The following is a 24,977-nucleotide window of genomic DNA, read 5'->3' as shown; positions in this document are numbered from 1 at the left end:
CTGCATTGTCGGAGGTGCCATCTTTCGGATGAAACCTTAAAGCGAGGCCTCATCTACTCAGTGTCCTGGCCAATATTTATCCCTCAATCAACGTAACATAAAACAGATTATCTGGTTATTATCGCATCGCTGTTTGTGGGAGCTAGCTGAGCGCAAATTGGCTGCCGCGTTTACAACATTACAACAGTGACTACACTTCAGAAAGTACTTGATTGGCTGTAAAGCGCTTTGGAACATCCGCTGGTCATGAAAGGTGCTCTATGAATGCAAGTCTTTCTTTATTTTGGATACCCCCTTCCCCCTCTCCCCAATCCCCCCTCGTAGCTGGCAATCATAAACATTTACAGCACGGAAGCCTACAAAGAGGTTGCCAGCCTAATCCCACTTTCCAGCTCTTGGTCCGTAGCCTTGTAGTGTACAGCATTTCAAATGCACAGCCAAGTACATTTTAAATGTGGTGAGGGTTAATGCCTCTACCACCCTTTCAGGCAGTGAGTTCCAGACCCCACCACCCTCTGGGTGAAAACATTTTCCCTTAAATCCTCTCTAAATCTCCTCCAAATTACTTTAAATCTGTGCTCCCTGGTTGTTAACCACTCTGTTAAGGGAAATAGGTCTTTTCTATCGACTCTATCTAGGCCCCTCAAAATTTTATACACCTCAGTAAGGTCTCCCCTCAGCCTCCTCTGTTCCAAAGAAAACAAAACCAGCCTATCCAATCTTTCCTCATAGCTAAAATTCTCCAGTCCAGGCACCTTCCTCGTAAACTCTCGAGTGCAATCACACCTTTCCTGTAATGTGGTGACCAGAACTCCATGCAGTACTCTAGCTGTGGCAGAACTAGTGTTTTATACAGTTCAAGCATAACCTCCCTGCTCATATATGCCTCGACTTATAAAGGCAAGTATTCCGTATGTCTTCTTAACCACATTATCCAGCTGGCCTGCTTCAGGGATCTGTGGACATGCACTCCAAGGTCCTTTGGTTCCTCTACACTTCTCAGTGTCTTACCATTTAATGTGTATTCCCTTACCTTGTTACCCCACCCCAAATACATTACCTCACAATCAATAAAACTAATGAAAACCTGGATTTCTCTGCGATAATATCGCTGTTAAATACCCCATTAAATGTTAAGCCTTGTTGGAATAGATGGAACTCATCATCATCAAAGGCAGTCCCTCGGAATCGAGGAAGATTTGCTTCCACTCCCAAAGTGATATCTTTGATGGCTGAACAGTCCGATACGAGAGCCACAGACCCTATTACAGGTGGGACAGGCATTCGTCGAGGGAAGGGGTGGGTGGCGCTGGTTTGCCGCACGCTCCTTCTACTGCCTGCGCTTGACCTCTTCAAGCGCTTTGCGTTGAGACTCGAAGAACTCAACGCCATCCCGGATGCACTTTTTCCACTTAGGGCGGTCTTTGGCCAGGGTCTCCCAGGTGTCAGTGGTGATGTCGCACTTTACCAGGGAGGCTTTGAGGGTGTCCTTATAACGTTTCCGCTGCCCACCTTTGGCTCATTTACCATGAAGGAGCTCCCCATAAAGCATTTGCTTAGAGAGTCTCGTATCTGGCATGCGAACTATGTGGCCTGCCCAGCGAAGTGTGCTCAGTGCTTCAATACTGGGGATGTTAGCCTGGATGAGGACACTGATGCTGGTGCGCCGGTCCTCCCAGTGGATTTGCAGGATCTTGCGGAGAAATCATTGGTGATATATCTCCAGCGACTTGAGGTGTCTTCTGTACATCGTCCATGTCTCAGATCCATACAGGAGGGCGGGTATTACTACAGCCCTGTAGACCATGAGCTTGGTGGTAGATTTGAGGGCCTGGTCTTCAAACACTTTTTATCAGACGGCCGAAGGCTCCGCTGGCGCACTGGAGGCGATGTTGAATCTCTGCATCAATGTCTGCCTTTGTTGATAAGAGGCTCCCGAGGTATGGGAAATGGTCCACGTCGTCGAGGGCTGCGCCGTGAAACTTGATGATTGGAGGTGTAATTAGAGTTGACTGCTAAACAAATGATATAGCCCTGAAAAACACATTTTTAAATTTGTGGAGTATCACATTTCTCCAATATGATAAAAATTACAATATTTAAGAATTTTTTTTTAAAGTTTGTGCACGATATTGGGGGGCGAAATTGCCCTGCACCTCGATTGGGGGTGGTAACCAGCTGGGGCCGGGACTTTCTTTACTGATACCTGCTTTTTATTTCCAGATTTTTTTTTTTAAAACAGAATTCAAATTGCCATGGTGGGATTTGAATGCAGATTCTTTGGATTATTAGTCCATGCCTTTGGATTACTAGTCCAGTATTATAACTACTACACTACCGTACCCTAACAGTGGTTCTCGTAAATGGATATTATCCCTTACAATCCAGAAATTGTACCTTTTCTATTGTCTGCAGAAGTGTGTATGCAAGAGGTTGGGACGGTCTTGGATCTGGCCTGGAAACGACGATGGTTGAACAGGTTCTCACTGGTTCTGTAGTTTAGTTCCACTCCAGCGGGAGCTTGTTGAGTGTGAAGTGGAGCATTGCAGCGAGGAAGATTGAGAAGAGGGTTGGGCGCGATGACACAGCCCTGTTTGACCCCGGTCCACACGTGGATTGGATCTGTAATGGATCCATTGGTCAGGACCACGGCTTGCATGTCGCTGTGGAGTTGGCGGAGGATGGTGACAAACTTTTGGGGGCAGCCGAAACGGAGGAGGACGTTCCATAGTCCCTCGCGGTTGACAGTGTCAAAGGCCTTTGTAAGGTCAAAGAAGGCCATGTACAAGACATGTGTCTGCGCACATTCAGAGACTGAACCCCAAGTCATAGTCAACATTTTCACTGAGGCGTACGAAAGCATGGGCCTTACACTAAACATCTGTAAGACAAAGGTCCTCCACCAATCTGTCCTCGCCGCACAGCACTGCCCCCAAGTCCTCCTCCATTTCGGCTGCCCCCAAAAGTTCGGCACCATCCTCCGCCTGCTCCACGACGATATGCAGGCCGTGATTCTTACCAACGGAGCCATTACAGATCCAATCCACGTCCGGACCGGGGTCAAGCAGGGCTGCGTCATCGCCCCAACCATCTTCTCAAGCTTCCTCGCTGCCATGCTCTACCTCACAGTCAACAAGCTCCCCGCTGGAGTGGACCTAAACTACAGAACCAGTGGGAACCTGTTGAACATTCGCTGTCTCCAGGCCAGGTCCTTTCATAAAACCATGTTGACTCTGCCTAATATTTTAATTTTCTAATTGCCCTGTAACCACTTCCTTAATAATGGATTCCAGCATTTTCCCGACGACTGATGTCAGGCTAACTGGCTCCGTTTTCTCTTCCCCTCCTTTCTTGAATAGCGGGGTTACACTTGCTACCTTCCAATCCGCTGGGGCCATTCTAGAATCTAGGGAATTTTGGAAGATCACAACCAATGCATCCACTATCTCTGCAGCTACCTCTTCCTGTATTTCTACTGGGACACTGGACCAGCTCCCGTGAAGCACACAGCTTTTGACTAAAGATAATAAGGGGTCCTGGCTCGTCCATCAGGTTCAGGGAATGTGTCAGCTTTTAGTCCCATTAGTTTCTCAAGTTCTTTTTCTCTACTGCTATTAATTACTTTAAGTTCCTCACTCTTATTAGTCCCTTGGTTCCCCATTACTTATGGTATGTTTCTTGTGTCTTCTACTGTGCTTTTTGTGTCTTCTACTGTGAAGGCGGATGCAAAATATTTGTTTAAAATTTCTGCCATTTCCTTATTCCCCATTATAAATTTCACCTGTCTCAGCCTCCAAGGGTCTAACGCTTACTTTTACTACTCTCTTCCTTTTTACACACTTGCATACAACTACGCCATCCACCACAGGCCAGGTACAGAAAACTGCGCCGATGCTCTCAGTAGACTGCCATTGCCCACCACGGGGGTGGAAATGGCGCAGCCCGCAGATCTAGCCATGGTTATGGAAGCATTTGAGAGTGAGCAATCACCCATCACTGCCCGGCAGATCAAAACCTGGACGAGCCAGGACCCCTTATTATCTCTAGTCAAAAGCTGTGTGCTTCACGGGAGCTGGTCCAGTGTCCCAGTAGAAATACAGGAAGAGATAAAGCCATTCCAGCGGTACAAAGGTGAAATGTCGATACAGGCAGACTGTCTTCTGTGGGACAATCGAGTAGTGGTCCCCAAGAAAGGCAGAGACACCTTCATCAATGACCTCCACAGTACCCACCCAGGCATCGTTAATGATGAAAGCGATAGCCAGATCCCACGTGTGGTGGCTCGGTATCGATGCGAACTTAGAGTCCTGCATTCACAGATGTAATACATGCTCGCATTTAAGCAATGTACCCAGGGAGGCGCCACTAAGTTTATGGTCTTGGCCCTCCAAACCGTGGTCCAGGGTACCCCTCGACTACGCAGACCCGTTCCTGGGTAAAATGTTCCTTGTGGTTGAAGACGCATACTCCAAGTGGATTGAATGTGAGATAATGTTGCATAGCACGTCCGCTGCCACTACTGAAAGCCTGCGGGCCATGTTTTCCACTCACGGCCTACCCAATGCCCTGGTGAGTGACAATGGGCCATGTTTCACCAGTGCTGAGTTCAAAGAATTCATGACCCGTAACAGGATCAAACATGTCACATCTGCCCCGTTTAAACCAGCGTCCAATGGTCAGGCAGAGAGAGCAATGCAAACCATCAAGCAAGGCTTTAAGAGGGTAACTGAAGGCTCACTGCAAACTCGCCTATCCCGAGTCCTGCTTAGCTACCGCAAGAGACCCCACTCGTTCACTGGGATCCCACCTGCAGAACTGCTCGTGAAAAGGCTCTCGTTAGTTCACCCTGATTTACATGAATAGGTAGAGAGCAGGCGGCTTTAACAAAGTGCATACCATGATAGCACAAATGTGTCACACGAGATTGAAATCAATGATCCTCTATTTGTATTAAATTATGGACAAGGTCCCAAGTGGCTTCCCGGCACTGTCAAGAGGGGAGCAGGGTGTTTCGGGTCAAACTTTCAAATGGACTCATTCACCGGAAACACTTGGACCAAATCAACTCAGATTCACGGACTATCCTGAGCAACCCACCTTGGACCCTACCTTTTTTGATCCCCCAACATACACACCAGTGGCAACCAGCACCACGGTTGACCACGAAGCAGAACCCATCATCCACAGCAGCCCAGCGAGGGCCCAACAAATGATTCAACAACACCAGCTTTCGCACCGAGACGATCAACCAGGGCAAGAGGGGGGCCCCAGATCGACTCACATTGTAAATAGTTACACTATTGACTTTGGGGGCGAGTGTTGTTATATATGTATACTTGTATTTTTTGGAGTTGTCCCATTCACACTTATGGTGATTCCATACATACGGAACTCTCCACAAGTATGAATGGGAAAACCCCAATTTTGATTGGTTGGGCCAGCCCACTTCATCCGAGGGATGAGTGCGAAACGCCTACATCCCTGGGATACATGGGCCTCTACGCAGGCCTTCACGGAGAGGCCCAGGACCGCAAGTCTCCAAACCTCCCGGACCATCAGGAAAATTCATAGAAATGTTTCAGGTCGGAGGCACAATTTCTGCACCATAGATTTTGTTCTCTCCCAAAGCTTTAACTTTTAGCTCCATTTCCCAAGATGGCACCGATATCGCCGATTTCCATCCGACTCCACCAAGCTTTTTAAAAACACTGTTATTTAGCATATATACTTGTACTTACTCTGTACAGCCACCAGAGGGCTCATCCCCTGGAGTCCCAAGGGATCCCATAATCCCTTGGGAGCACAGGTATTTAAGGAGGCTTCACAGGTTGGAGAGGCACTCTAGAGACCTGCAATAAAAGACTACGGTCACACTTTACTTTGAGTTCACAGTGTTCAGTCTGACTCTTTCTCCATACACAAGCACTATCCTTAAAAATATCCTTATTGGGGAAACTCGCAAAAAATGGCGTTATCGTTGAATTTGACCCCGAGTGACATCACAAAAATGGTTCACAAAAATCAGCCCTCATTTTTTAAGGACAGCGTTACACCACTGGTGCAACTAGCAAAATGACCCTAAATTTATTTCACTCCAAAAAAAACCTTTTAGCTTCAAATATATGGAGCTAAATCGATCCCCGCTGCCAGTGGTGGTGAATTTCGGGCCCTATACCTTATATAAAAACTACTTAAAAATGCGCTGAACATTTGAGGTTTTAAAAGTTAAAGGACTACTTTGACTGCGAAGCATCAATTTCAAAAATGTAAACTTTTCGGTAATGTTTTATTCTTCAGCCACACTGCACTGCAACAATTTCCCTGCCCTTCTCCCCAAAGCAGGCACACTAGCCATAACTGGCCTCAGTACCCGACCTGGGAGGCAACACCACCACCGGCAGCGGGGAAATAAAGAGCAGCAGCCCAAGGAGTCAGCGCGCTGTCCCGACCCGACCTGGGAAGGAACATCACCACCGGCAGCGGGAAAATAAAGAACGGCAGCCCAAGGACATGAAACTACATGGACATTTCAGTCTCATTTCCAACCGAGGCAGACTTGTTAAAGGGGTTTAGGGACTGTGGTTACAAGAGAGTGGAGAGAGAATGAAATGAGACAGAGAGAAAGAGAGAGAATGGAAAGAGACAAAGAAAGAATGAAACGAGACAGAGATTGAACTCAAAACTCCCTGTGGTCAGGCCATGTTTATTTTACAGAACAAGTTTCTCTAAAAGATGCCTAAATGTCCATTCACCAGCATCAAAGCAGAGTATAAGGAATTTTTCGGTCAGAGTAATCTCCCCGCCTGCATTTTAACTTTAGAGCCTCAAGTATATGCTGTGTTGGGCATGCGCAGAACGGGCGTTATTTTTAAGGTGAAAATATTTTGCGCTGTCCTTAAAAACAGTGATATTTTAAGGCTATGCCAACATTTTTTAAACTTTTGGCAAAACTTAGCCCTTTTTTTGGCACTATTTTGGCATTAAAAAATCAGCCGTTATTCGCAAATAGCGCCAAAAAACGGAGCTATTTTTCAACGTGGAAAGTCTGGCCCATAGTCTTTACTGATACTAGCTTTATTTTTTATTTTTTAATTCCAGATTTAGTTTAATAACTAAATTTAAATTCCCCAGCTACTGGAGATGGCAGTGGTGGGACTTGAACTCCTATCTTCAGATCATTCGTCCAGGCCTCTGGATTACGAGTCTAGTACCATAACCACGTTATTTGATTGCTGTCTATCAGTGTTCAACAAGATATAGTACGAAGCAGTCTGTAATGCTGCTACTTGTTTATAACAAGCAAGTCTTCCTTAAGGGACAAGCTCAACTAATGTATTATGTCACTCATCCTGACAAGTATAAGGTAGTAATGAGATATTATATATATATGTGCCTTAAGGAATTGTGAATTTTCCACTATAATGATAAATGAATGTTCCAAAAATGTGTCTCCTTGTATTGTCTTAATGGCATTTCATAGATATGCTCTGATTGTGGGCTGTTTGAACACATTTTTAAACAATGTTGAAAAGGAACACATTAGTGCAGGTAAGCTACAAGACAACTATGACCAATTTTTTATGCTTCTTTTCCCAACAGAGGTTTTCTGTTTAAAGTTTTCTGAAAATATTGGGTGCGTTTTGTGCTCATCGGGTAAAGAATAATAATGTAGAATGACTTCCTTTTTACATCGTGCTTGTACACAGTGATAGCACTGAGAACTTTCAGTTTAACTACAGCAGAGTTCAAAACTTCCTGTGTACAAGAGCTGTCAACAACGAGGAAACGTTAGCAGTGACATTTATGATCCAAGAGCAACATGGACTGTAAGCCATTTATATATGAAATGCTATTCGTTTTTCAGAGTGACATATATCAAAAATAGGTTACATTTTTTCAACTAAAGAAAATCAGTTGCACCCCAAATGACTGTTCTATACTTTCCCAATAACTGTGCCTCAACCCCAATCTCAGAAGCACGCCCGACTGCAGTAGTCTGAGTTTTCCATTTCTAACACCAGCCATCTTTTTAATGTTTGAGAGATACAGGATAATTAGTGACAATTACTGATGAATCGGCAGCGGTTTTGCCATGAATTAATGTCCACTGGGAACACTGCCAAGACTCGTTATATAGTAAAGCACATTAAATATGGAAGTTTATTAACGAATAATGATAATAAAACGATCACTGCAATATCCAATCTTATTGCCATACAATTTTAATGAAAAGGATAAGTTTCTCTTTATTACGTTTCTGAATGAATCAAATACGGACTTTGTGAATGGTAGCTTAACTACAAATGATTTGAAAGCATCAAAATAGCTGGTTTGGCATCAAAATAAAATAATAATAAATAGATTATCTTAAATAGATAATCTTAAATAGGAGTAATCTGGTGCATCATCAAATGAACTAAAAATCTAAGCAATAATCATTGAACTGCACTGATACATAGCTTGTGTACATTACCAAAGCATTTTGAATGTAACAAGAACGTAGACACTGACATACAAACAAAAGTATCCAGTTTTCAAAAATCTAAATATTTTTACTATGCGTCAGTGCGAGCACATTTTAAATGGACATTTTGATGTATTTCCACAATGAACTTGAAATGTTGACAGCTAATCATGCACATACAAATAGAGGAGATAAAATACATCAATCTTAAAAAAAAAATTAGTGTTAAGTCAGAAGTGCTAACTTGTAAATTTGGTTAAAACTTCAGTAAATCGAAGTTACATAGGTTGGAAGATAATACTTGTCGGTAGTTAAACATACACAAGTACAGTTGAAGCATTAAAACAAACCAAGGTTAAGATATTGCACTTGGCATTTCTAGGAGAATGGCATTCTATGAAGTTATATTTCTCTCATTTCTGTTGTTATTGCTGCTAATCTAATGCCAAATTGAACCAAACATCATTTCTCATTTGGGCCATGAACTCAGCATTATCATTCAGATGGCTTATCACCTTCACTTTAGTGGGTGTAACAGCCTTAACAGGATTTTCCTTGGTCAGTGCCCTGGCGGAGGGAATAGTGTGTAGCAGGCTTTGTATCTGCCTGCATTCTACACAGCAGTTCCTGCTGCAATTTCTGTGGTCAGGAGCGATTCCTTCTGCAAAGAAAGCTCACACCAAATTGTCTACCACTAGGAGGTCCCTGATTTCGAGGTGGAAACTCTGGCATTGTTACAGCTACATAAAGTGCTGCAGCAGCCATTTAAAGGCAAGTGTACACATGACAGCATATAAATTGTATAAATGTAAAAAAAAATTCTGGTCAATTAATGGAGTAGCACTCGAGAAAAACACTATAGGGTTGGATTTTCGCCAGGTTTGTGACAGGGTTTTCGTCACGATTTGACCCTCCGCGGCGAAAACCCGGTTGGCAGGATCCTCAGGTACCTCTTTGCAGCGGCGCTTTCAGGTACCGCCAAGGAGAGGTGCGTCGATGTGAAACGACGTACAATGTCGCGGATTGCGTTACCGTCGTACTTTCGGCACTCTCCGCCACGGCCAGAATACCGACAGGGTCAAACCTGTCAGTGCAGCCCTGCCAGCAGCGGCAAGTATGAAGACCTGCAAAAACGCTAAGTTAAAGTTTTTATTTTTAAATTTTTCAGCGATTTAGGAGGTAAGGGTTTTGTGAATGTTTTGTGAATGTTTTTTGCAATTTGTTTTTTTGTTTATCCCCCCTCCCAAGGCCTCTCTCGTAGCACTACCGGCCCCGGACTAAAGTTGCCGAAACTCGCAGTTTGCGCCGCGAATCGTCGTGCAATGTCGACTTTACCGATGGCGCAGTCGTAAAGGCCGAAAGTTAGGCCTAAAAACGGTAGCATAGTGAAAACAGTAATTTTGGCGTAAAACTACCGTTTTCGCCGAAAACCGAAAATCCTGGCCAATTTATTTCATAGATGCAGAAGGAAGCTTCAGGAAGTGACCCAAAAAAAAATTTTTACGTTTGGCACTCTGACACCCTCTGAATCGGTGTAGATCGCTTGAGGGGAGGTGGTAGAAAGACTGAACACTTCTCAACAGTCAGAGCACCCCAAAAAACTCCTCAAAAGGAGAGGATCCTTCGGAGGAGGCATCATCACGCACTCCATCACTTCCAAGCACCAGAACAGAGAGTGACATCCTGGCTGGGTTAAAAAGTGTGGTAAAGGGATGTACATGTGGTGAACCCTCCAGCACTAGTGAGCAGCAGCAAGTACTGGTGGCAAGGGCAGCCCAGGAGACAACTCGCTGGAGTCCTCTCCAAGCTACGATAAGGAGGATGGAGATGCAAACATCAGGGGCACAGCAATAAAAAGAAAACTACTTGATTCACACAAGCCATTGCATCAGATATTACCATTGCCTGGAAACCGAGCACAATGAGGTCTAATTTCACCCCCTATTGATTTATGAGGGGGGAGGGGTTTTGTTCTATTTTTACTATAAAAATTCAAAGTGTAGAACATCTCCCTTCTCAATGAATAATACCTATCTTCTACACAATTCCTGTCATTGCATTCATTTTTGCTCAATAACTAAGTTTGTATATATTCTAGGAATTAACTAAATTAAATATACAATAATAAAAGTACAGACGATTTGAATGACTGGTATGCTTACACAGTTTTTATAACCCAGAATTAATCTGATTCCAGGAAACTGCACTGATCTACGAAGCATATTGATTCACCCACCTGGAGGAGGAGTAAGTGGTTTGCCTTGTTCCTGACACCAGCCCACTGGGTGGATGTATGGGCTACTAGCATCACACCTATCAAACAGGTAATTGTCACATTAATAAATGAAAACATTAAACAATCTTAAATACAGCTAGTCTACAAAAATGGCATAGAGGACCAGAATCTGGGGTTTGGGTCAGATCTGCCAGAGTTATATCTGTTCTAAAATAAATGTTAAAATTTGGTAGCAGTGGATTGTGGCAGATGATGTGCCCACTCCCAAAGGTGATACATGTATGCAAATTACAGGATATTGAGGGCCAAAGCTGCTGTCACAGAAATAGTGCCATTTAATAAGCTTGTAGAAAAGAGAGGTAAGTTACCTGCATGACATATGAAACCGGGAAAAAGGTGAGCTCACAGGCTTTGAATGATCACAAACATTGGCTGAAACATCAGCCCTGATTTTAACATAGAGGGGAGGAAGTTCAGGGCGAGCGGGATGCAGGGCAGATGGGAGTCCTCACCCGACTTTTCGGCTTGAGACCTGGGTCATTTTATGTCCCAGACCGGATTTAAATGTATCTGCATTGTCTCCCACCTGAAGCTAACGGGAATGATGTCAGTGCAGACGGGTTGGAGGTTGCCGTGGACGCAAGCCTTGTGTGGGTGCAAGGGAACGGTCTCCAAAATAAGGACAGTGTTGAGGGGGTGGGGGGACATTGGGAACCCAACCGCCATTTTAACTCCCCACCTGCACTGTTCCCACTGGACAAGCTGTGTTAAAGCTGGGACATTCAACTTTGACCAATAACAACAATCTTTTCTTGGCTGTGCTGTTAAGAAAATATCCTACAAGCTGCCTTACAACAGCTTCTGGTAAAGAAATCACTTTTTCTTCTTATCTTTATTACCATGCCTACCCCTGGTATCTGTCTGTGCTGTTCTTAAATGTATCTTGATTCAGTGCTACTGTAATACCTGAAGGCCACGTGCTTGGTTGGGCCTCTTGGGACAAATGTGGCCCTTGTCTCTGGGCTTCTGAATCCTAGGAGGACTCTTTGGCAGGCTGCATCGTCACTGTAGGTAGGTTATGTATTCTGCCATCAAAATGAGCTGGCTGGAAAGATCAGCGGAGCTGTCACCAGGAGAGAGGACAGCATCATGAGGGTGGACTCCAGTTACACCATTTGTGATGGGCCATGGATCTGAGTGCCCACTGATCAGCAAGAGGGCTAACGTGACAGTTAGTCCCTGCAGACCCTGAGAAATATCTCTCTGAAGCTCTGGGAAGTTATTCTTCATTATTCTCTCCAAACAGTTCCACAGGATCTGAAGGCCAGTGGTCAAGGCATGAAATGACTGATCTGGAGACCTCTCTTAGGGGGATTGGATGCAGGTACTCCTGGTGCCATCACTGGTTCTAGGTAGTTTTGCTTTGTTTAGAAATCTTCTCAGATATTGGCACTGATGATGACATTGGATTACTCCATGACCCTGCCATCTATCTCAGGTCCTCCAAAATCATCCTCAGTGACCTCAAGGGAGTATGATGCTCTTCTGCATCTATCTTTTTAGAGCAGGACCCAGAGAACAGAGTTTTCAGGCCTGGGAGTTAGAGGCTGACTTCAGCAAATCATCCACTCCCAACTGCTAGATCCCACTTTCACCTCTGACTCATTTGGCACAATGGGGCAATGAATTATGGAGCTACACATATAAAGAGACTGCAAGGAATGGTCAAGGGAAACTAGGGCTGCTCGGGTGAGGTCAGTAACCTTCTTCTACCACAAAAGATGCCTGGGATTCAACTAGATTGACCCCTGGGATGAGAGATGGAGTAGATTGGGCCTATATTCTCTGGAATTTAGAGGAATGAGAGGTGATCTCATTGAACCATATAAGATTTTGAGGGGGATTGACAGGGCAGATGCTGAGAGGTTGTTTCCCCTGGCTGGAGTGTCTAGAACTAGGCGGCATAGTCTCAGGATAAGGGATCGGCCATTTAAGACTGAGATGAGGAGGAATTTCTTAAATCTGAGGGTTGTGAATCTTTGCAATTCCCTACTCCAAAGGGCAATGGATCCTTGAGTATATGCAAGGCTGGGATAGATAGATTTTTGGACTCTAGGAGAATCATGGGATTTGGGGATCGGGCAGGAAAGTGGAGTTGAGGTCGATGATCAGCCATGATCTTACTGAATGGCAGAGCAGGCTCAAAGGGCCATATGGCCCACTTATGCTCCTAATTCTTACGTTCTTTTGAAATGGCACCTCCCTCCATAAAATGCATACTATATTCTTGGTTTCTTGATTTCTCACTTCTGACCTGAAACAAACCTTTTCTCCTGTGCTTTAGGTCTATTACAAAGACATGCAGTTCAGATTTTGGGTATTCTTGCACTCATTTCTTTGATCTGACTGCCATCCTGGTCACCCAGATTTTGTCACTGCCTTTGTAAGCAGCAGGTTTTATATCCGACTGCAACATCAGGTCTCTCCCTCTCCTCCAAATATTTACCTACCCACCAACTATCCCTCCCAAAACCTTCTCCGCATCTAACTCCCTCCTTCCCTTACTCCCTTCTCAACGTAATTACCATCCCCCCCTCTCTTCAAAGTCCATTTGGGGCCTAACCTGCACTATTTTCTGTGCCCCCTCCCTCCCCCACGTAGCATTACAAGCTGTATTTACAGGCCCAGCGTGCCCCTCTCCGTTTAAATTGACTGACCCTGCAACTTATAGTGGGATGAGCATTGTCACCTGTAAGCAAGTGCTAGTCCCACCTCACCCGAGCTCCAAGACCTCTGTTACCCCATTGGTATTTCTAGACCAATGTATCAAAGTTCCACACGGTAATACAGTATTGAGAATGATTATAGAGAATAACTTCTCACCAGTAATCGTATGTGTCATCCCAGTTATCAAAATGCACCAAAAAGCGATTGTCTATTATATCTGTCACTGATGCAACACAGATTAGGGAGGGATTCTTTCTGTCAACCGCCTCCAGCTTCATACCTACTCGAAATCCTGAAGGAGTAACAGTCTGTGAGAGACAGATATTGGTTATGTTAAAAGCAATTGAAAATGGCAATGTTTGATATGCTAAAGTAATTACATATCTTGCCAAATACAAGTCTGTGGATGTGAATATTTAGCCCTCTCAAGACCAATTAGGGATGGGCAATAAATGCTGGCCTTGTCAGCGATGCCTACATCCCAGGAACGAATACTGACAGCATCTCACTTTCTGAAATCATTGCTGATCACATCAACAGCTGTTGCTCCAGGACCACTAACACAGTATTATGTGACACAAAACTAGAGAATTTACTCTACATTTTTAGGTATTTTAGAAAATGTCTAAGTCCCTCTCCCAAAATAAATCATGATGCCCAAATTTCCTGAGGACTGCCAGTCTACTGAGTGTACTATCAGGGCAGGCGGGTGTTAAAATTCAGGTAGCATGTGGGTTCATTGGGTCCCTTCTCCATTAGTCTTGTGCTGGGGGTTTCCTAAGACAAAGGCGGTGGGTACTTCTTGCTACCCTCCCCTTTCCAGGTAACGTCAAAAAAAGAGACGGTTCTGGCACAGCAACGTCACTCACCAGAATTCCCGCCAACCTCTCCTCTGTTGTCCCCAAACATACTGTTCAGGTGACGCAAGACTACAGTACTCTTTAGAAGTAGGACCCATCAAAGTGGGAAAGGCTCTGGTTTGTTTCTAGCATCTAAGCACAAAGCAAATGGCTTCTCTAAGAAAACCAGCCTCACAAGCAAAGGGCTCAATTATGATACAGAATTTCGTTTTCTGTCAGATCTGCTAGCAATTATCCAACAGTTTGCTGGCCTCGTTATTTACATGACTGCTGCCAAACCCCCTCCGATCTAGCAGGTACCCCAGCTGTACCACTATGCATATGGCCACCTACCCTCATTAAGTAGCCCGATCATGAGAATTCTGTCAGCCATGCAATTCCCTCGCTGCCAATGTTATGGCAGCAGTTCAGAATCACGGGTATTAAGGCCCTAGGCCTCAAATTTCAAATGCTTTTGCAAATTTGTTTTTAATTGCATTTCTTTAACATGCAAACTGGGTACCACTATGCCACAGCTTACCTATACACACGAAGGTGACTTAGAAGAGATTCTTTTGAGACTGCATGAAAGGCATCAAAAATCTAGAATATTTTCAGTATATTACATCACTGTGCAGGTAGACAGACTATCATATTACAACTTCAAGACTGTAAGCTTCGTTATTTCTGTTGGATTGTTGGCATTTGCTGTGGTAGTATTCTCTTACATCTAAGTGTAGCAACCATGCAGAAATAATTGAAAATCTAGATTTACTTTTTGTACAATGACTTTTTAAATCAACTGATAGTAATCCAATCCTTTATAATCTTACATGCATATACATATCTTGCAATTTGCTGCAAAATCCTGGTTGAATTACAACAAACTAAGTCAAAATGTGCGTTTTGTAAATATTGCTCTGTTCATAGCATCACTTGCTCAAGTTCATTTATATCATGCCAGCAAAAAAAACCAAAATCAACGCTATTTCTGAGATTGATTAAAAGTAATAATAAAGCTGAATCATGAGAAAGTCATGCTCAAACTGTTTAGTGCTCTAGCCAGATCATAACTTGAGTACTGTGCCCAGTTCTGACCACCAAGGCACAAGGAAAGCAGTTCAAAGAGCCATGAGACTGATTCCGAGTGTCATAGCGCTGAGTTGTGAAGCAAAACTACATAAATTTGGGCTTTCCCCTCTTTAAAGGAGGCAACTAAGAGGTAATCTTCTGGAAGTATATAAAATTTTAAATTGCAACATGACTTCAAACTAAAGCATAAAGTAGATGATCAGTTGGAGGTGTTCAAAAAATAATTTAATGTCATACAGAACCAATTATACGCCTAAGGCGTTAGAGCTCAACTTGCCAAAAAAACAGCAATGGATGATTAAAGAGGCCAGAGACAGCATAAAACTAAAAGAAAAAGTTTACAAAAATAGCATAAATCCTGGCAACTGAGAGAGATTGAAAGAACAAAAGGTGTCAAAACAGCTGGTAAGAGCTATAAAAAGGAGTATGAAAATAAACTTGCAAGGGATATCAAAATCAGCACAATGTTTTTTACAATTTATTATGAAAAAGAAGGTGTCAGGAGCAATGTGGCCCCTTGAAAACAATAATGGTGATCTTGTAAATTAAAATAAGAAAATGGCAAACATGTTAAATAATTACTTTGCGTCAGTATTTACAGTAGAGGAAGAGAATTGTGTAATGCATGCACCTGAGAGTATGCTCACAGGTTTGTAGAGCTGTTGTTGGAAATCCCCTCCGTGCCTTTCAGTTCCGCGTGGAGGGGTTTCCTGTACGGTCTGCTCCTGCACACGCTCAACCTTGCCATCCTCGTCTGCCGTCCGGACACGCCATGGCGTACCATCTTGCCATCCGGAGGAGGCGGGGGTCCCCGATGGAGTGCACTCTACGCGGGAGTCCTCCCACTATTTATCGGGGACTTGGCCTGGAGGGTGGTGCACGGAGTAGTCCCGTGCAATAAATTTTTAAGCCGGTTCACGGGCTCCCAGGCCGCCTGTAATTTCTGCGGTCGGGAAGAGTCCGTGTTCCATGTTTTTATAGAATGTGCGAGGTTGCAGCCCCTGTTCCATTATTTAAAGGGGCTGCTCCTCAATTTCTGGCTGCACTTCAGTCCCACACTCCTGATCTTTGGGCACCCTGTGCGGAGGGGAGCGGGTAGGTCCGAGGGACTGCTCCTGGGCACGGCCAAGGGTGCCATCAGCCGGGTCCAGGCAGCGGGCGATTGAGGGGGTTGTTCAGCCTGACTGCCTGTCTCTCTTCCGCGCGTACATCCGTGCCAGGGTGTCCTTGGAGATGGAGCACGCGGTGTCCACCGGTACGCTCGCGGCCTTCCGCGGGAGGTGGGTGCCGGAGGGACTGGAGTGCATCGTCACCCCCGGCAACCAAATTTTAATTTGATTTTATATGTTTTAAAGTTTAATTTGTTTTAATTGCTGGGTTTTAGTGTCCCCCTCCCCTTTTATAGGGGGCACTTGTATATATATCTCTTGTTTTATTGCCCAAAAAAACCCCTAAAAAACCCACAAAAATCAAAAAAAAAGGGCATGTGAAAAGTGTTTAGAGTGTCTCCCAGATCGGGGGGCACTTGATTTAATGTTTAATTTTGTCTCCTTAAAAGAGTTGTAGAGCTGTTGCTGGAAATCCCCTCCGTGCCTTTCAGTTCTGCGCGGAGGGGTTTCCTGTACGGGCTGCTCCTGCACACGCTCAACTTTGCCATCCTCGTCTGCCGTCAGGACACGCCATGGCGTACCATCTTGCCATCCGGAGGAGGCGAGGGTCCCCGATGGAGTGCACTCTACACGGGAGTCCTACCACTATTTATTGGGGACTTGGCCTGGAGGATGGTGCACGGAACAGTCCCGTGCAACTAATTTTTAAGTCGGTTCATTGGCTCCCAGCCCCCCTGCAATTTCTGCGGTCTGGAAGAGTCCGTGTTCCATGTTTTTATAGAATGTGCGAGGTTACAGCTCCTGTTTTATTATTTAAAGGGGCTGCTCCTCAATTTCTGGTTGCACTTCAGTCCCACACTCCTGATCTTTGGGCACCCTGTGCGGAGGGGAGCGGGTAGGTCCAAAGGCCTCCTCGTAAGACTGCTCCTGGGCACAGCCAAGGGTGCCATCAGCCGGTCCAAGCAGCGGGCGGTCGAGGGGGTCATTCAGCCCGACTGCCTGCCTCTCTTCCGTGCTTACAGCCGGGCCAGGGTGTCCTTGGAGATGGAGCACGCGGTGTCCACCGGTGTCCTTCCGCGAGAGGTGGGCGCCGCAGGGACTAGAGTGCATCATCACCCCCGGCAACCAAATTTTAATTTGATGTTTTGTCTAAAGTTTAATTTGTTTATTGTGCCGGCTTTAGCGCCCCCCCCCCCCCCGCCCCCCTTTAGCCAGGGGGCACTTGTATAATTTGTGTTTTTGAGCCCTCAAAAAAACCAAAAGAAACAAAAAAAGGGGGGCACTTGAAAAGTTTTTGGAGTGTGTGTGTGTGTGTGTCCCCCGGCGCCAGCCCCCCTTTAATCAGGGGGCACTTGATTATTAGTTTACAACAGAAGACTTGTAGAGCTGTTGCTGGAAATCCCCTCCGTGCCTTTCAGTTCTGCGCGGAGGGGTTTCCTGTACGGGCTGTTCTTGCACACTCTCCACTTTGCCATCCTCGTCTGCTGTTTGGACAAGCCATGGCGCACCATCTTGCCATCTGGAGGTAGCGGGGGTCCCCAATGCAGTGCTCTCTACGTGGGAGTCCTCCCTTTACTTGTTGGGGACTTGGCCTGCAGGGTATTGCACGGAGCAGTCATAGAAACAAACATAGAAAATAGATGCAGGAGTAGGCCATTCGGCCCTTCGAGCCTGCACCACCATTCAATAAGATCATGGCTGATCATCATCTCAGTACCCCTTTCCTAATTTCTCTCCATACCCTTTGATCCCTTTAGCCGCAAGGGCCATATCTAACTCCCTCTTGAATATATCCAATGAACTGGCATCAACAACTCTCTGCAGTAGAGAATGCCACAGGTTAACAACTCTCTGAGTGAAGAAGTTTCTCCTCATCTCAGTCCTAAATGGTTTACCTCTTATCCTTAGACTGTATCCCCTGGTTCTGGACTTCCCCAACATCGGGAACAGTCTTCCTGCATCTAACCTGAACAGTCCCATCAGAATTTTATATGTTTCTATGAGATCCTCTCTCATCCTTCTAAACTCCAGTGAATAAAGGCCCAGTCGGCCCAGTTGATCCAGTCTCTCCTCATATGAAAGTCCTGCCATCCTGGGAATCAATCTGGTGAACCTTCGCTGCACTCCCTCAATAGCAAGAACGTCTTTCCTCAGATTAGGAGACCAAAACTGAACACAATATTCCAGATGAGGCCTCATCAAGACCCTGTACAACTGCAGTAAGACCTCCCTGCTCCTATACTCAAATCCCCTAGCTATGAAGGCCAACATACCATTTGCCTTCTTCACCGCCTGCTGTACCTACATGCCAACTTTCAATGACTGATGTACCATGACACCCAGGTCTCATTGCACCTCCCCTTTTCCTAATCTGCCACCATTCAGATAATATTCTGCCTTCGTGTTTTTGCCCCCAAAGTGGATAACCTCACATTTATCCACATTATACTGCATCTCTTGTGTGGAACCTTGTCAAAAGCCTTTTGTAAGTCCAAATACACCATATCCGCTGGTTCTCTCTTGTCCACAATATACATAAACCTCACATTTATCCACATTATACTGCATCTGCCATGCATTTGCCCACTCACTTAACCTGTCCAAGTCACCCTGCAGCCTCTTAGCATCCTCCTCACAGCTTGATGAAGTAGCTGAAGATGGTTGTGCCTAGGAAACTGCCCTGAGGAACTACTGCAGCGATGTCCATGTGGGAGCAGGAGTAGGCCATACGGCCCCTTGAGCCTGTTCCGCCATTCAATAAGATCATGGCTGATCTTCGACCTCAACTCCTCTTCCTTGCCCGATCTCCATACCCATTGATTTCCCCTAGAGTCCAAAAATTATTTATCTGAGCCTTAAATATACTCAACGATTCCGCATCCATAGCCCTTTGGGATAGAGAATTCCAAAGATTGTGACACGCCAACCACATTGATGTTCGAGACATCCATGTCCATTGCATTAAACTCACTCAGCACCAACTATTTAGTCCAGGGTGCCAAAATTCAGGGTCCGGATAAGGCCCGTTACCCCCATTTTGCTGCGGCCATGCGGCGGAATTGAATGGTCGCTGTGTTGCATTTCAATGGTCACCACAATCCAAATTCACCGAGGGGATTTTTCGAGCAGTCCCCACTTCCGCCCCGCTGCTGCCGCGGGAAATTTACCTAAAAAATCCACAAGCCGCCGCGCGGTGCCTCCGACCGCTTTTTGTCAGTGCACCTTGTTTTTTGCATGTGAGCCACGGCAGCGCGGTGGCCCTTCATGGGAGGGGGCGGCGGGGGGAACACTACCGTGGTCGCCATGTTTTTTTTTGCCTGCTGACTTCCCGATCGGCAGGACAATTATGGCCCCGGGTTCGGCCAGGCCGCCAACAGGCAGCCTGGTACCCCCTCTTGGATGCCAGGACGCTGGCCCGGCTGAAACCCTCCCTGATGGCCCAGCCCCGAAACTAAAAAATTGCTCCTTCTCTCCCCTTTAAATGAGGGGAGAGATGTGGTGACGCACACGCGCACTGACGTCACCACCGTTGAGTGACAGCAGCGGAGGCTCCATCACGCCCCACTTCCACCCCTCACCAGCACTTACCACTGCACATCTGCCCCCATTATGACCGACTTCTAGTTCGCTCCAAAAAATTGCTGAAGAGGTGAAAATGGATCAGGAGTCTGCCTCATCGGACCCGACAGTAACAACATCTAGAAAAAGGTAGGTGCACCAGGTCTCTTGCAGCGTGCTTGGCAAAAATAGCAACTCTCCATAAGGCTAACTCCACCTTCATGGTGCTCAATGACAGGCCAGTCTGGATAAAGCCTCCCTTCCTGCACAACCAATCATTCTATTTGAAAAGGATTTTCTGCATTTATGATGGACAAAAAAACGAGAGAAAACAGCACTGAATTCTTGTTTCGTCAACCTCAACAGGTGGGCAACTATGATTAAAAACCCAGAGGCGCATGAAACAATAAATCTGCCAAAGGTCACAGGGGAAGGGGAGTCAGGCCACATTACGGCCCAGATTTTCCTACCTGTAGCAGAATGACAGGGTCTTAAAGGGTTAAATTATGAGGCTAGGTTGCATAAAATTGGCCTGTCTGCCCTTGAGCCCTGAAAAACGAATCTTCATATTTGTGGAATGTCAAATTTCTCCATTCTGATAAAAGTTACAATTTTAACAGATTCTACCTTATCCCCATGTGAACGTCCCAATCTTTATTTTGCTCTCTGTAACATGTTTTTAAAAAGTGAGGGTGAACGCTGCTTTTTATTTCCTGGTTTGCTGTCTGAGAGAATTCTTCAACGTAATTAACTGCTTTGACAGCTTGATGACGTAACTGCTGCATCGCACTAGGAATCCCCTATTCACAGCACTACAATCAATTTCATGTCGGGAAACCACAAGTTTTCACCACAGAGACTGACATTGCATCGCTCACAAATTACAGGCAAAAATGTCAGAGCACGATTAGACAGATGGGGTAGGAGTTTTTGTGATGGTTCTGCCACTTTAGTGGCAGTAGAAGGGGAGGGTGGAAAATCGGGCAGGGATCTATTATACCGGATCCCTGTCCATTTTGGCCCAGATGTATCTTCTGGCATTACTTCTGTTGAAATATAGGCAGATGTACTTAAGTGAAGTGATAATGACAGAGTAACATACATCACATTTTCCAAGCTAGATGCCAAGAAAACTGGAAGAGAATGGGACCGACATTTCCTTAGAAAGGCACAATGTCTTCAACCATTTAAATCTCACAGTAGTGAGTGCAATGGTAATGGGAGCCACTGTTATATTCATCCACTGCAGCAGATTTGTTCATACAAATGGCGAGAATTTTCACTTTTCAGTAAGGCTGTCTCCTTCTTTAAGCTGTCACAAGCATCCGACTGCTGTTGCAGCAGCCATTAAGCAACAGCGCAGGCATGTATGCTACCAGAGACCCACCAAAAAAAATTAAAATAAGGTTGACCCCAGAAACATTTCCAGGGTCAGTGCTGGGTCATTTGGGCAGCAGCTGACAAGTAGCAATCTCCGAGTCCTGGAAGGACTGAGAAGGATGTTCTCTCTGCTTGGAACTCCTATGCACTAAATCTAGTTTTGTGTTCGCAGGTAGATCTTCTGAAACTGAGTCTCAATTTATTTAAATGTTTATCTCTATAATCAATATTATGAAATGAAAAATAAACTACTTAAATAATTGGATCACATGGTGTGGTAATCATGAAAAATAAATACTTACTGTATTCTGAATTTTAAACAGATTCTTTGGGGCTGCTTGGGCCTTGCAGATCTTCAGGTAGTTTGCCCAGTTAAACTCCTCTTCTTTATAGCCTGAAAAGGAAGTCAGAATCCTGTCAATAACAGGAACGTTGATATGACAATGTAATTGCTAGGATCATACATCATTAGAATTTATTTCATAACATCACAAATCAAAATACCGTACAGCTGAAATTTCTCTATAAATGTCGCAAATATAAATAGGATAATACCACTGTTGCGTCCAGCCAGTTAAGGATTGTCTGGCCAAACTAATCTTTATTCTTGCATGGCATAGCACTCTAAACTGAATTTGACTTTCCAGGTTAATTCAGAATTACATGAGTACTTCTCACACTTTAGCACTTGCAGGGGCAGTTGTCACTAAGCTCAATGTAGTATGGTTTTCAAATATGATATGTGCATATTATATATTCTGCATTGTGTTTTTGACTTTCTGATAACAAATATTTATATTTCTCTCTAGTTGAGATGTTCAGACCTTTGGGAGGATGCAATTTGTGGCTGGTCTTCTCACACCAGCCCACAGGATGGATATCAGATGAATAAATGTTAATCCAGAAATCAAAACACTCAGAATATCCGTCAAAATGGAGCCTCAGGCGAACGCCACACACCTGATGGGAGGAAACAGTCAAGCTAAAGTTGTTTATATTAATAAAGCAGTAACATTGGGTTAGGAGTCACTGATGTTTATCATCTATTATATTATGTATTCGTAAATATTTCACCAGTATAATGTATTTTCTTCATGGGTTCTTTGTTTACGAATTCATTGCTATTAAGAACTAGTTGGTTTATTAACAAAGGTTTAACAATCACACTGCACATTATCAGTTCATCCATTAGGCTCACAACTGCATACCCCATTTTGGATGACCCGAGACCCAACTGACTGGGGTTTTATTGAGTCTTGTGAACATCACATGACTGGCTAACCCACTCACAATACAAGAGCTCTACAACTCTTTTGGTTGCAAGAGCTCTACAACTCTTTTAAGGAAAACATAATAAATTAATCAAAGTGCCCTCCAATCTGGAGGACACTCCAAACACTTTTCAAGTGCCCTGTTTTTTTTTGTTTTTTTGGTGATTTTTGTGGGGTTTTTTGGGTTTTTTTTGGGGAGCAGTAAAACCATAATTTATAAGTGCCCCCTATAAAAGGGGAGGGAGACACTTAAACCCAGCAATTAAAACAAATTAAACTTTAAAACCTATAAAATCAAGAGCTCTACAACTCTTTTGGGGGGAACAAAATAAACATTAGATCAAGTGCCCCCCTCCCGATCTGGGGGACACTCCAGACACTTTTTACTGCCCTCTTTTTTCATATTTTTTTGGTTTTTTTGTTGTTTTTTTTGTGTTTTTTGGGGGGGCATTAAAATTATATATTTTACAAGTGCCCCCTATAAAAGGGGAGGAGGACACTAAAACTCAGCAATTAAAACAAATTAAACTTTAAAACATATAAAATCAAGAGCTCTAGAAACCTGTGCATTACACTCAGAAGAAACCATTTTGTGGTCTGTGACTATGGACTGGAGGCCATGTTTTTTAATGTGGCTGTTAGGAGCTGGCCGTGGGTACAGATTAAGATTAAGAAGGTGCTATTTTAAATATTACATCTAATTTGGGTAAGAATAACTGGGCCAGATTTTCTACTTTTGCACCTGGGAGTTAAATAATGGCCGTAGCAGAGTGCATGGAGGAAATTTGGATGGGGAGATACTCACGTCAGAAAATCAGGGGGACTCCATTAGAGGCATTCCTGTCCACATAATTTTCCTTCATGCGCTCTGCCCAGGTGATTAGTTAATGACTTGCATAAGGAGGAAATTAGTAACATACTAATGCTTTGGGCAGGAGAAGCCCATTTATCCATCTAGCCTATCATTTCAAAAATTTCACTAGTTTCTTTACTATGACCCTGGAACTTATGGTGCTGCAACACGTGTAGCAGCTGGTCTTTTCCAGTCTTTTGTTTTGGTACGTACAGGCAAGCCTATACCACTCAATCGTACGGGCATGATTTGGTCTCTGGCAATTATGTTATGCAGATGGTGTGAAGATGTCAGCACCAAGTCTGAGCACAAGCCTGGCCCTGGTAATAAACATCTATGTTTAAAAAATCAAAACACGAGGCAATTGCTACATAGTTCTAACATATTCAACAACAAATTACTCAAGCACTAAAATTTTACCTCTGCCACTGACAGCACACAGAACATTGAGGGGTGCCGAGGATCGACGCCTTCCAATCTCATGCCTACTTTAAATCCATTTTTATTCTGGGGAACTAATTGAAACTGTAAGAAAAAAAGTGAAATGTAAGTTTTTCCGTTCTATAACTCCTCCAAACATGGACAATGATTCATCGATACTCTATGCTGATTATCTGCTGCCAACATATCAACTTTATCCCACCATGGGATCTTTGACTTTAACTTTGCACTCAGATATTTTGCACCCAATCCCTACCTTAACCATCATTACTTCTTTGCCTTTTTACTCTTCTGCTGATGTCCCAGGCTTGATTTCCTGCTTGGATAACCCTACAAGCTACCTTCTGTGCCTCTCTCACCATTCTCCAAAGGGCCCATCTCGGCACCCATTGTATTATCCTTATAAGCAGCAATCCCAATTGCCCAATCCTCCTGTCTCGATGACGTTCCCATCCAATGGTGGAGAAATTTGGTATAGTCCCGTTTGGGGCGCTAAAACTTTAAAAGTTGAAAAAGTTGCGCCAGGTGCTAATCATTCTCGCCTCACGCGAAATTCAGTTTTAGCTCCAAGAGGTAAGTGGAGTGCTAAATCAAGCACTAACCACTCCTCTTAGGGCACTAAAGTCCGAGAGCGGGGCTAAACAATTTTGAGCACATAGGTAACGGCACTTTTTCATCACAGAGGCTACTTCCCTCGGTTAAAGGGAAGGGCCAATGATGCTGAACAGGCTAGTTGTCATCAGTTCTGTTTTGCAAGGCGACGTGGGCGACTGCCATTACTCTCACAAAATGGAGGACATGGACATCTTGCACCAATGAAACATTAAAAACTTTGCATAGGCACCAGACTGGTGCAAATAATAAAGATTGCACTAGCTAAAAAGCGTTCCCTTTAATTACCGAACTGGGCAGCCGAGTTCACAATGCCTCCTCTTGTTGACGTCAGCACGAGGCAATACAGCAAGGGACGAGAGTCAATTTTCCATCCGGGGCGATAATAGGGCGCT

The 24,977-nt window shown here is 44.5% G+C and overlaps 1 protein-coding gene across 4 annotated transcripts in view; it reads right to left on the bottom strand.

Annotated features, from left to right (window-relative positions):
• The window catches only part of LOC139273836 (lethal(3)malignant brain tumor-like protein 4), a 563,891-nt gene that overhangs the window by 414,709 nt on the left and 124,205 nt on the right, over window positions 1–24,977 (bottom strand). For all 4 annotated transcript variants that reach the window (XM_070890916.1, XM_070890932.1, XM_070890926.1 and 1 more), the window contains exons 9-13: window positions 23,950–24,054; window positions 22,230–22,365; window positions 21,708–21,799; window positions 13,584–13,735; window positions 10,701–10,777 (exon numbers count right to left, since the gene is read on the bottom strand). In XM_070890916.1, coding sequence (XP_070747017.1) covers window positions 10,701–10,777; window positions 13,584–13,735; window positions 21,708–21,799; window positions 22,230–22,365; window positions 23,950–24,054 — 562 coding nt within the window. The remainder of the gene's footprint in view (window positions 1–10,700; window positions 10,778–13,583; window positions 13,736–21,707; window positions 21,800–22,229; window positions 22,366–23,949; window positions 24,055–24,977) is intronic.

The sequence above is a fragment of the Pristiophorus japonicus genome, chromosome 1 (genome assembly GCF_044704955.1).
Source record: "Pristiophorus japonicus isolate sPriJap1 chromosome 1, sPriJap1.hap1, whole genome shotgun sequence".
Taxonomy (NCBI): domain Eukaryota; kingdom Metazoa; phylum Chordata; class Chondrichthyes; family Pristiophoridae; genus Pristiophorus; species Pristiophorus japonicus.
Note: the sequence above shows the minus strand (reverse complement) of the source record. Positions and strands in the feature narration are given on the sequence as shown.